At 49.9% G+C, this 9,830-nt stretch overlaps 1 protein-coding gene across 1 annotated transcript; it reads left to right on the top strand.

Moving 5' to 3' along the window:
• Nucleotides 1–1,647: 1,647 nt before the first annotated feature.
• On the top strand, nucleotides 1,648–9,735 carry SERPINF1 (serpin family F member 1). Its single transcript, XM_079955768.1, has 8 exons — nucleotides 1,648–1,807; nucleotides 4,213–4,307; nucleotides 4,683–4,875; nucleotides 4,962–5,117; nucleotides 5,665–5,868; nucleotides 6,108–6,250; nucleotides 8,244–8,454; nucleotides 9,319–9,735. The coding sequence occupies exons 2-8, from the start codon at nucleotides 4,221–4,223 to the stop codon at nucleotides 9,573–9,575; spliced, it is 1,251 nt and encodes a 416-aa protein (XP_079811894.1). The 5' UTR covers nucleotides 1,648–1,807; nucleotides 4,213–4,220; the 3' UTR covers nucleotides 9,576–9,735.
• The last annotated feature ends 95 nt before the right edge of the window (nucleotides 9,736–9,830 follow it).

Raw genomic sequence — 9,830 nt, 5'->3', positions numbered from 1 at the left:
TTACATGGGCCTTCAATATTTCACCTTTAAGAAACTCCCATTCATCTTCTCTTTGAGTATTTCTGTTCATGGGATCTCACCCAGTAGTTCCTTAAGCTTTTTGAAATTGGCCTTCTTAAAGTCCAGAGTACATGTCTGTCTACACTCCGCTTTCCCTTTTTTTCATGAAACCCAAGAGGACATGATCACTTCCTCCCAAGGTTGATCAGTTCCTCAGTTGGTGAGGGTCCGGTCCAAGACAGATGATCCCATTGTTGCTTCTTTCACCTTCAGGGTGATGGTGTCACTGTCAACAGAGGCAACTGAGGAATTTGTTGGACCTTATGTTCTTGGCAGAGTTTGAGTTCCTACAGATATTGGAGTAGTTGAAATCTTCCATGACTACGATATGTCTCCTTTTTGAATGTGTGGCAGTCTGCTCTAGGAAGGTATCATTCAAGTCTTCAGACTGGCTTGGCAGTCTATGGCATAAGATGCTCTTTCCTCATTTTAGAATCCCACTGCTGAACAAGCAAAACACTGCTCTATGCTAGCCAGGGACTGTGGCACCCAGAGGACGAATTCTCAAGGTTAGGTTATTGCCACAAAGGTAAAGGTAAAGGGGATGCGGGTGACACTGTGGTCTAAACCACTGAGCCCCTTGGGCTTGCCAATCAGAAGGTTGGCGGTTCGAATCCGCACGACGGGGTGAACTCCCATTGCTCTGTCACAGCTCCTGCCAACTTAGCAGTTCAAAAGCACACCAGTGCAAGTAGATAAATAGGTACCGCTGTGGCAGGAAGGTAAACGGTGTTTCCGTGCGCTCTGGCTTCTGTCACGGGGTTCCGTTGTGCCAGAAGCAGCTTAGTCATGCTGGCCACATGACTCGGAAAGCTGTCTGTGGACAAACGCCGGCTCCCTCGGCCTGAAAAGCGAGAAAAGCACCACACCCTATAGTCGCCTTTGACTGGACTTAATTGTCCAGGGGTCCTTTACCTATTGCCACAACAGAATTTCCTTGGGCAGAAGCAAATAACTGAGCAAAGCCCTGACCACCGAGAACCAGGACTCCTGCTGAGCCCTTTCGTCTCTCTGCCATCACCAGGTTTTGCCCACACTTCCAAGCCAATCTTTGCAGGGTTAAGGATGAGGAACTTTGCCAAAGTAGCAGAATGTCAGAAAAGTGTTTAGCAGTCTAGCATCTAGGTTATGAAGAAATTAAACTTGGTTGGTTAATTATTAATCTGTCCCAGCATTTGAATAAATACAAGAGTGTGCACCCACAAAGCATGTTCTGTGTCTGCACATGTGTGTGCAGGGTGGGTAATTAAGACTCCACCCCATCTCATACTAGCAGCACACCTCCAATCCCAGGACTCGTTTGCTGGCAAGATGATCTTGGCTCTGCTAGGCTCCCCTTTTCCAGCCTGGGCCAAGCTTCATGGAGCAGGGGTGTCGTCAATGGCTACTGGCCAATGGTGATTATGCTCTGATCCCATAGAAGGGGAGAGCGCTCTTGTACTCGGGTCTTGGAAAGGATGCTGGACTAGATGGGTCTCTCACTCCTCCCTGATCCAGCAGCCAGGCTCTTATGCTCTGCCTCGCAGCACAGCTGTCCATGCAGTGTGGAAAACAAAAGGAGGCTGCTTTAAGAGGGGAGCTGTAACTTGAAGCCTGCTGATGGCTTGGCTGGGCTGGGATAGCCTGTGGGCTGGCAGCTACAGCAGCAGCAGCAGCAGCAGCAGCCCAGGCAGATGTGAAGCTCCACACACACACACTCACACACAGCCTGGTCAAGAAGGACTGCAGTGGAGGACAGGAGCCTGAGGTAAGGAGGTGCTCAGAGGAGCTTATTCCAACTGCCCAGGGGGGTGGGTGGGTGTAAGGCTACTTTCCTTTGGGGCGTAGAGCACAGCGCAGCAGGAAGGCAAAACTCAAAAGGAAAAAAAGGTCATATTGGGGTGGGGTGGGGGACATGGGAGCAATGTCCATTTTTTCACCCTCTTCCGTCAACTTGTGCCCTACTTTAGAAGTATTGTCTCTGCAACAGAAACCAAATGAGAGTTTAAGAGAAAGCACCATCAGCTCCACTGGTTCTGCCCAGGAGGCAGCATCAGTTAAGAGCCAGGCAACACCTCCATTTTTTCACTTGGAGAAAGAAGGTCCCAGTGTGAGATTTTGTAGGAATAGGACTGTTTTTGTAAATCCTACCCAGGGCGCCAGGGTGCTAATGGCAAATCCTCTGACAGCTGCACAAATTCCACCCTGAGAGAACAAAGCCTCAGTCCACCTTTTAAAAAGAAACCTGCCTTTTTATTTCAGACTTGCAGATGGCAGAGATCACCCACCACCTCATCTGACAGCTCCTTTTATCTTGCCTCAGGTGCCTCTGGTGTGTGTGTGTGTGGGGGGGAGAGAAGTTCAGAGTCTAGATTCTTCTCCTTCATAGAAGCAACTTACAAAGGGGGGGGGGGTGGACCACCCTGTCCCAGGAACCACCCAATGTTGGCTAAAGTAGTAGCTCTTATTTTTCTCATTTTGGCTGTGTGCTTAAGTTTTGTGCTAATGGGATCCAGATGTCTAGGCCCACTCAAGCAAGCAAGCAAGCAAGCAGAGTTTCAGCATAGGTTTTTGGCAAATGTGGAAATTCTCAGCCTGGCAATGGTGATCAAGCTGGAGCACGATCATCTCCTTTCTGAGGCCCTCTTCCCCAGTGTGGAATGGGGTTACGACCAACATGCCAATAGCCATTTGCATCTAAATAAGGTATAACACACACACACACACACACACACACACACACACAATCTCTCTCTCTCTCTCTCTCTCTCTTCTCTGGTCACCTCACACAATTAGAAGGGACTGAGAATAAAACTGCCAATGACAGAATGCCATTATAAAAATCTATGGTGTGGCTGCATTTGGAATACGTGTCCAGTTCTGGTCGCTTCATAACAACAACAACAACAACAACAACAACAACTTTTTTATTTATACCCCGCCCATATAGCTGCGTTTCCCCAGCCACTCTGGCGGCTTCCAACAAAATATTAAAATACAGTAGTCCGTCAAACAAACTAGAAAGGGATATTGGACAGCTGGAAAAGGTTCAGGAAAGGGCAACGTTTGGGAAAGGCAGCTAAGAAGAGACTGGACAGAGGTGTCTAAAGCCAAGCACAGTGTGGAGAAAATGGACAGAGAGAAGTTTCTCTCTCTCCTAAGACTAGAACTTGTGGCTTAGGCTGAATGTTGGAAGATTCAGAGTAGAGGAAAGAAAACCCTTCTCTGTGGAACTCGCTCTTGCAGGAGGCAGTGATGGCTACGAACCTGGATGGCTTTAAAAGAGGATTAGAGAAATGCACAGAGGAGAGGGCTATGGATGGCTGCTAGCCACAATGGCTGTGTTCTGCGCCTCCACTATTGGAAATAGTAAATGCCTCTCCATACCACTTGCTGGGAATCACAAGTGGGGAGAAAAGCCTGCTTCAGACATGATCACTCTAGATCTGCAGTAATTTGAAACTTTTGTGCCATCCTGGTGATTTGGCTGCCTTCCCTTTAATTGTAGCCTTTTAAAGACCTAACTACTATTTCCACATAGCCCTTGTGGCGCCAGCTTTCAGGGACATGACTTTGGTGTCTGCTGAGGTTGCAGGCTACCCTTTGGACTGGATGAGGCATTATCTAAGTCTATCCCCTGCAAACACAAGTGATGAATTCATGCCAGAATCCTGCAAAACAAGAGGTCTGCTTCACCTGCCCCAGTCCAATTGTCCCGATGGGAGAAATAGGTGCCTGTGGCAGTCCAAGGAATTGCTGGTCTGGAGTTATTGCACAAATTATTAGAAGTTATAGGGAAGTCTTAAAAGCTCAAGGTTTTGATTCATGTTTAGGACCGTGACAAGCATTGGACTTGAGCTGTGATTCTTTCATTGTTTCTTGCTTGGAATATTCACAAGGGGGTGGAAATAGTAAATATTACTTGTAGTTTTATTGCTTCTGCTGGCTCATGGGAGCAGGGCAGTTAGTAAGACATCAGCAAGTACCAAAGCCAATGCCCACTGCAGTCTTCTCTTTAATGAAACAGGAAGTGAGGTTTTGTTGGTTTGTTTTAAATGAAAGTCCTGGGAAATGAGTTCCTGCCTCAGTGCTCTGTCCTGTATTTGCAGCTCCAGCTACAGAGAAAAGGCTGAGGGGGACAGCAGTTAAACTTGTTTGTTCTTTCCTCTCCAGGCCCCGCCATGCGACATCTGGTGGTTCTTCTGTGGCTGGGACTCCTAGCCATCTCCTGCAGAAGCCAGGACTCTGGTACCAGGAGCAGCCCACAGGTCTGTCTGAGGCTTCAGGGCTCCTCCCAAAATACTGAACACGACCCCTGAGGCATTCTTCATGTCCCCTTTTGTTTAAAAACTAGAAAAACGGGGCAGGGACGGGCTGCATAACCTAGCCCATGGCAAGCTGGGGATGAAAACCCATATGCTGCCTTCTCGCTTTTGTACTTTGAGAAGTCCCTAGGATGTTTCTACAGCGGCCTCTGTTAACCTGATGCCCTCCAGATGTTTTAGACTACAGCTCCCATCAACCCTTGTCCAAAACATCTGGAGGGCGTGGCAGCGGCGAAGGCTCTCTTTAAGGCATTCAGACAAATGGAAGGAGTCTTAGGGACGGGAGAATTCTGAGCAAGCAAATTTTGCCTTTCACAGGATCCTGAACCCGACAACACAGAGGGAACTGAGGAAGAGGACCCCTTCTTCAAGAGCCCTCTCAATAAGCTAGCAGCTGCCGTCTCCAACTTTGGCTATGACCTGTACCGCCAGCAATCCAGCCAGGCTCCCAGCGCCAACGTCCTGCTGTCCCCCTTCAGCATTGCCACTGCTCTCTCTGGCATCTCCCTTGGTGAGCTCAGTTCTGTTCCATCCTTTCCTAATATCACCCATCCCGGGAAGGCGAATTTCACAGGCCTTTTTCTTTGTGGTTTGTAGGGGCAGGAGAACGGACCGAAGGTATAATCTCTCGTGCTCTGTTCTACGACATGCTTGACAAGGCCGGGATCCACAGCACATACAAGGAGCTCCTGACCACCATGGCGGCTCCCTCCAAAGGCCTGAAGAGCGTCTTCCGCCTCATCATGGAGAGAAGTAAACCTTGTGGCCCTGCTCCCCATGTCACAGGGGATGGCAAGGAGGCAGAGTGGGCGGCCACGGGGAACATGGTCCAGCAAGCAGCAATTCCTGGTCCCCAAATCAAATCATCCGTACTTGCAGGATGTACCCATTTGCCTTGGTAGGATTGGATATTTGGGCAGCAGGCGCCACCTAACCTAGCCACTCTATTTAAAAGTCCGTCAGTCTCATGAGCAATTTGGCCCAGGCTGTTTGGAGCCAGTGAGCACCAGCCCAGCCTCAAAGTCCAAGGCAGAATTAACGCCTGCCTTCTGCACAATTCTCATTGTTTTCTACGAAACAGGTCCTGTTGAGAACTGCTAAAGTTACTTCAGATTTAGTGCCTGGAAGGGTTTTTTCATTGGCTGCCTCTGGGCAAGTGGCTCTATACAAGTAGGCTGGACCAGGTCACCTTTGGCTGCCTCCACATCTGTGGCTGCATGAGTACAGGCTGTTAAGACATCACCTCCAAGTACTGAGCAGGATGGGAGCTTTCTAGTCTCATCCCTTCCCACTCCCCTAGGGCTGAAAATGAAAATTGGGTTTGTGAATGAGCTGGACAAGGCCTATGGAGTCCGCCCCAGAGTGCTGAGTGGAAACGCCCGGGCAGACCTGCAAGAGATCAACAACTGGGTGCAGCAGCGGACTGGCGGGAAGGTCACGAGGTTATTTGGCGAGATCCCTGCTGGAATTAGCATCCTGCTCCTTGGGGCAGCCTATTTCAAAGGTAAGGGGAGACATGCCGAGAGAGGTGCTCAAGGAAAGGAGAAGGTAAGGTCCAGTGGCGGGCACCTTGGGGTGACAAGAGGTGTCTCAAATTCCTTGAGGTTAGGATCACAGAGGAGGGTGAAGGCTGGGCTGTGTCTTCTGCTTCTCCCCAGGGGGAGTCACTGTTCCAGCTGAAGCTTTTCGAAGGAAGAGGGAATTAGGAACTCAATAACATTTCTTTCCCTTCTCTAATAACAGGGCAGTGGGTCACCAGGTTTGACACCAGGCTGACTAAGCTGCAGGACTTCCATCTGGATGAGGGCCGGACGGTGAAAGTGCCCATGATGTCAGATCCCAAAGCCATCCTCAAGTACGGCTTTGACTCTGAGCTCAACTGCAAGGTCAGTACAGGGAGCAGACCCTGCAGAAAGGGTCTCCCTGCCTGCTTCACAGTATAAGGGCAGGCAGGCCTTCCTTCACCAGTTGCTCCCTCTCATCACTAAATTTGGGACAAGAAGGGAACAGCTTCATTTGGCCAGCTAAACTAGGTGAGGGTAGCCAAAGCGTCTCAAACCCTCAGTGAGTTAGGGACTTCCCCTGCATGTGAAGACAGGCTCTGGCGGATAGAGGAGGTGAGAGCAATAGTGGTCCAATGGTCAAGAAGGCAGTTTCAGCACGTGCCGTAGAGAGGTGAGGAGCAGGTGGGGTTTGTCAACTTGGGAAGGCAGTCTATCTAGAAGGAAAATTCTGGTCCTAAACCTCCACTGCCTTGTGGGATATCTTCAGAAGAAACGGCTCAGGAGTCAACCCTATACAAGTCCGGAGCGGAGTCCTTAAGATAGTTGGATGGCGCTTTGTAGGTCTCCTTCCAGGAACTCCTGCCGCCAAACATATTGCTCTGCTTTCCTTTGGACCACATAAATGAGGCTGAGAGAGGCATCTTGTCTTCTGGGCAGCCCATATACTGCCCAGACTTGCTCCTCAGGGAAGTCACTTCGGTGCTGCTAGTGGTTTGACTTCGCCTCTGAAGGCACATTCCTTTGTCTCTCAAAACAGACGGATACAAACAACAACAACATTAATTGTTGCACTTTCAGTGGCCCAGATTTGTTATTTGCCCTTGTCCCCCTCTTCTTCCCAAGAAGCCATTCCTGTTTAGCAACGCTGCCACTGAGAAGCGGCCAGATATTGCCATCTGCCCAAGATCCACCCTGAGGATGGATTTGAACCTCTGCATGGATATGCTATTGAAATATAAATGTGTGCCAATGATGTACCTCCATGGGTGGCTCTGCCCTGCTATAAGCTAAAACTGGCCAGCAAAGATTCCTCATTCACACATGTGGAGCAGTCCCTCCCACCCTGTGGCTTCTCTCAGAGGTCCAGGTCAGAGAGCAGCACAATCCATTGCTTGTTTGGGCTGAAGGCCAGGAGAACCAGGCTACATAAGATGGGGATATTTTGGTTCATGAAGAATTGCAAATTTTGCAAGTACAATGGTACCTCAGGTTACATACGCTTCAGGTTACAGACTCTGCTAACCCAGAAATAGTGCTTCAGGTTAAGAACTTTGCTTCAGGATAAGAACAGAAATCATGATCCGGCAGCGTGGCAACAGCATTAGCCCCATTAGCTAAAGTGGTGTTTCAGGTTAAGAACAGTTTCAGGTTAGATACGGACCTCCAGAATGAATTAAGTCCTTAACCCAAGGTACCACTGTATGTCAATTTCTGCAGCACATTTGCAAGCTAAACTTGGAAGCTGGGGATGAAAAAGAAGGGATTGTAAACTGCAGCTTATGCACTGAGAACAACTTTGATTGGGCCATCTCTTTCATTTTCAAAAGTGCCTCTCTTCAAGTGGTAGGACCCTAGCCAGCTGCTGCAATAGAGAATGAAGGGTGTTCTTAAGTGTTGCAGGTACAAATGCCCCATGGATATATGTGTGCGTGTGCAAATATGTGTGTAGGCAGGATTCAAGCCTTCTAAACATCCCAAGACCCCAGTTTCCACCTGCCTACGACTGTTGCCCCGGCTCAGTCAACAACTCCCCCTTTTGCTTCCCAAAGAACTGCACCCATAGTCCCAGTGACAAACACATCCAAAAATCCTCCTCTGGAGCTTAAGCTTCTTCCCACAGGCTGGGAACAAACAGGATCCCCTGGGCCGTGGCAACATTTCTCAAGCCATCTATGATGGCTAAGACATGAATGAGCAGAGGGAAATTAATTACCTTTGTAACAGTGGGGCAGACAGCTCACTCTGCAACGTTCTTTGGGGGGTGGGGTCCTGGGCTGAGCAAGTGGCTCAAAGCCCTGCAAGGAGCACAGATGGAGGAACTCCTTTGAAATGTCAGCACCTAACACCTTTCACTTTCTCCGGCTTCCATTTCTAGATTGCTCAGCTGCCCCTGGCAGGAAGTGTCAGCATCATGTTCTTCCTGCCCCAGAGTGTGACCCAAAACATGACGCTGATTGAAGAGAGCCTCACCTCCGAGTTCATTCATGACATAGACAGGCAGCTGAAGACCGTCCAGGCGGTGCTGAGCCTACCCCAGCTCAAGATGACCTCTGAGACGAACCTTGCCAGCACACTCCAGGAAATGCGTATGTACCCAGCCCAGTTCTGCAGCTGAGGTGGGGCGAGAGCGTCAGTGCAGTGCTGCACTTGGCAAAATAGATACACCCAGTAGGGTGGATGAAGCACTGCAGGTTACAAGCCCCTTCCCTTCCCTTATTTTTGCACTGGCTGCCTTTGAACATGGAAGGCCATTCCTAGTTGCCAAAGCTAATGGACACAAAGATACTCTGTCCACGTTGGGGATGGGCAGGATAAGAGGCACATGCTTTGCCTGAAGAAGGGCCTCAGGTTCGATTTGTGGAGTCTCCAGGTGGACTGTTTCCCTTCCAGTCAGCGCAGACACTGCTGAGCTAGATGGCTTGGTCTAGGGCTGCTTCCTCTACTCTTCCAGTGAACCAGTCTAATCTTCTGAACAAGTAAACTGCACTTGTGGCAGCCATAGGGCAACTGCAGGAAGCAATGTGACCCTTGGTGCCAGTTTTTAGTTTACTGGATGGCGAGAGGTCTAGTATCACTCATGTAACTTCCAGCCAACTGGACTGTACACTGAGGGCCACAGCGCTATGGTGGAGCCCCCGTCCTGCATATTGAAGGTCTCGGGTTCAGATACCTGGATGGACTCCCTGCCTGAAACCCTGGAGCGTTAGTGCCAGTCCTGCCCAAACCAGGCTGAGCTCAGTGGACTTATGGTCTCAGGATAAAGCAGCCTCCTCTTTTCCCATGCACTGCCTTGGTCCAGCCATGTCAGCACCGATCTTCCTTGCTGGCCAACTCTCCCTAGTTTGTCAGTGTTGCCTTCTTCTTTTTGGCTAGGAGCCCAGGAGACGCAGCTTGGCTGCACCCCTGGTCAGTTCTCCCCCCAGCTAATGAGACATCCTCCTTCCTCACAGGGCTCCAGGCACTCTTCTCGACTCCCGACTTCAGCAAGATCGCTGTGAAGCCTGTCAAGCTCACCCACGCACAGCACAAAGTAGTCCTTGAGCTCAGAGAAGACGGCGCACGCCCTGTGTCTGCTCCAGAGATGACCGGACCCCTGAACTTCGCCATAGACTACCACCTGGACAGACCCTTCCTGTTTGTGCTTCGGGACAATGACACAGGCACTCTCCTTTTTATTGGGAAAATTCTGGACCCTCGGAGTGCTTAGACTCCCCCCCCCAAAAAAAACCCCATCAGAACAGCCTGTGGTCATCGGGGAGGAAATGGGTTGGGGGTAGGTAGGTGGGGCCCGACTGCCCTGTTGCACTCTTGTTGTGCCCCACAACTGTTTATGCTTACGTGCTGCAATAAACATGCCCCAAGAACAACTGTGTGGGTCTCGGTAGTTCATTATCTTGTTGGTGACAGAGAAAGCATACCAGGGGAGACAGAATTATTGAGAAGGATGGAAGAGATAGCAGAG

Source organism: Podarcis cretensis, assembly GCF_951804945.1.
Source record: "Podarcis cretensis genome assembly, chromosome: 15".
Taxonomy (NCBI): Eukaryota; Metazoa; Chordata; class Lepidosauria; order Squamata; family Lacertidae; genus Podarcis; species Podarcis cretensis.
The sequence above is the reverse complement of the archived record's forward strand: the minus strand, read 5'-3'. Positions and strand labels throughout refer to the sequence as shown.

What these genes read in the sequence shown, in the direction of transcription:
- SERPINF1 (XM_079955768.1), top strand. Translation starts at nt 4,221, where the DNA reads ATGCGACATCTGGTGGTTCTTCTGTGGCTGGGACTCCTAGCCATCTCC. An exon ending in GTACCAGGAGCAGCCCACAG is followed by an intron (nt 4,308 to 4,682) that starts GTCTGTCTGAGG and finishes TGCCTTTCACAG; the next exon opens with GATCCTGAACCCGACAACAC. An exon ending in CCGCCTCATCATGGAGAGAA is followed by an intron (nt 5,118 to 5,664) that starts GTAAACCTTGTG and finishes CCACTCCCCTAG; the next exon opens with GGCTGAAAATGAAAATTGGG.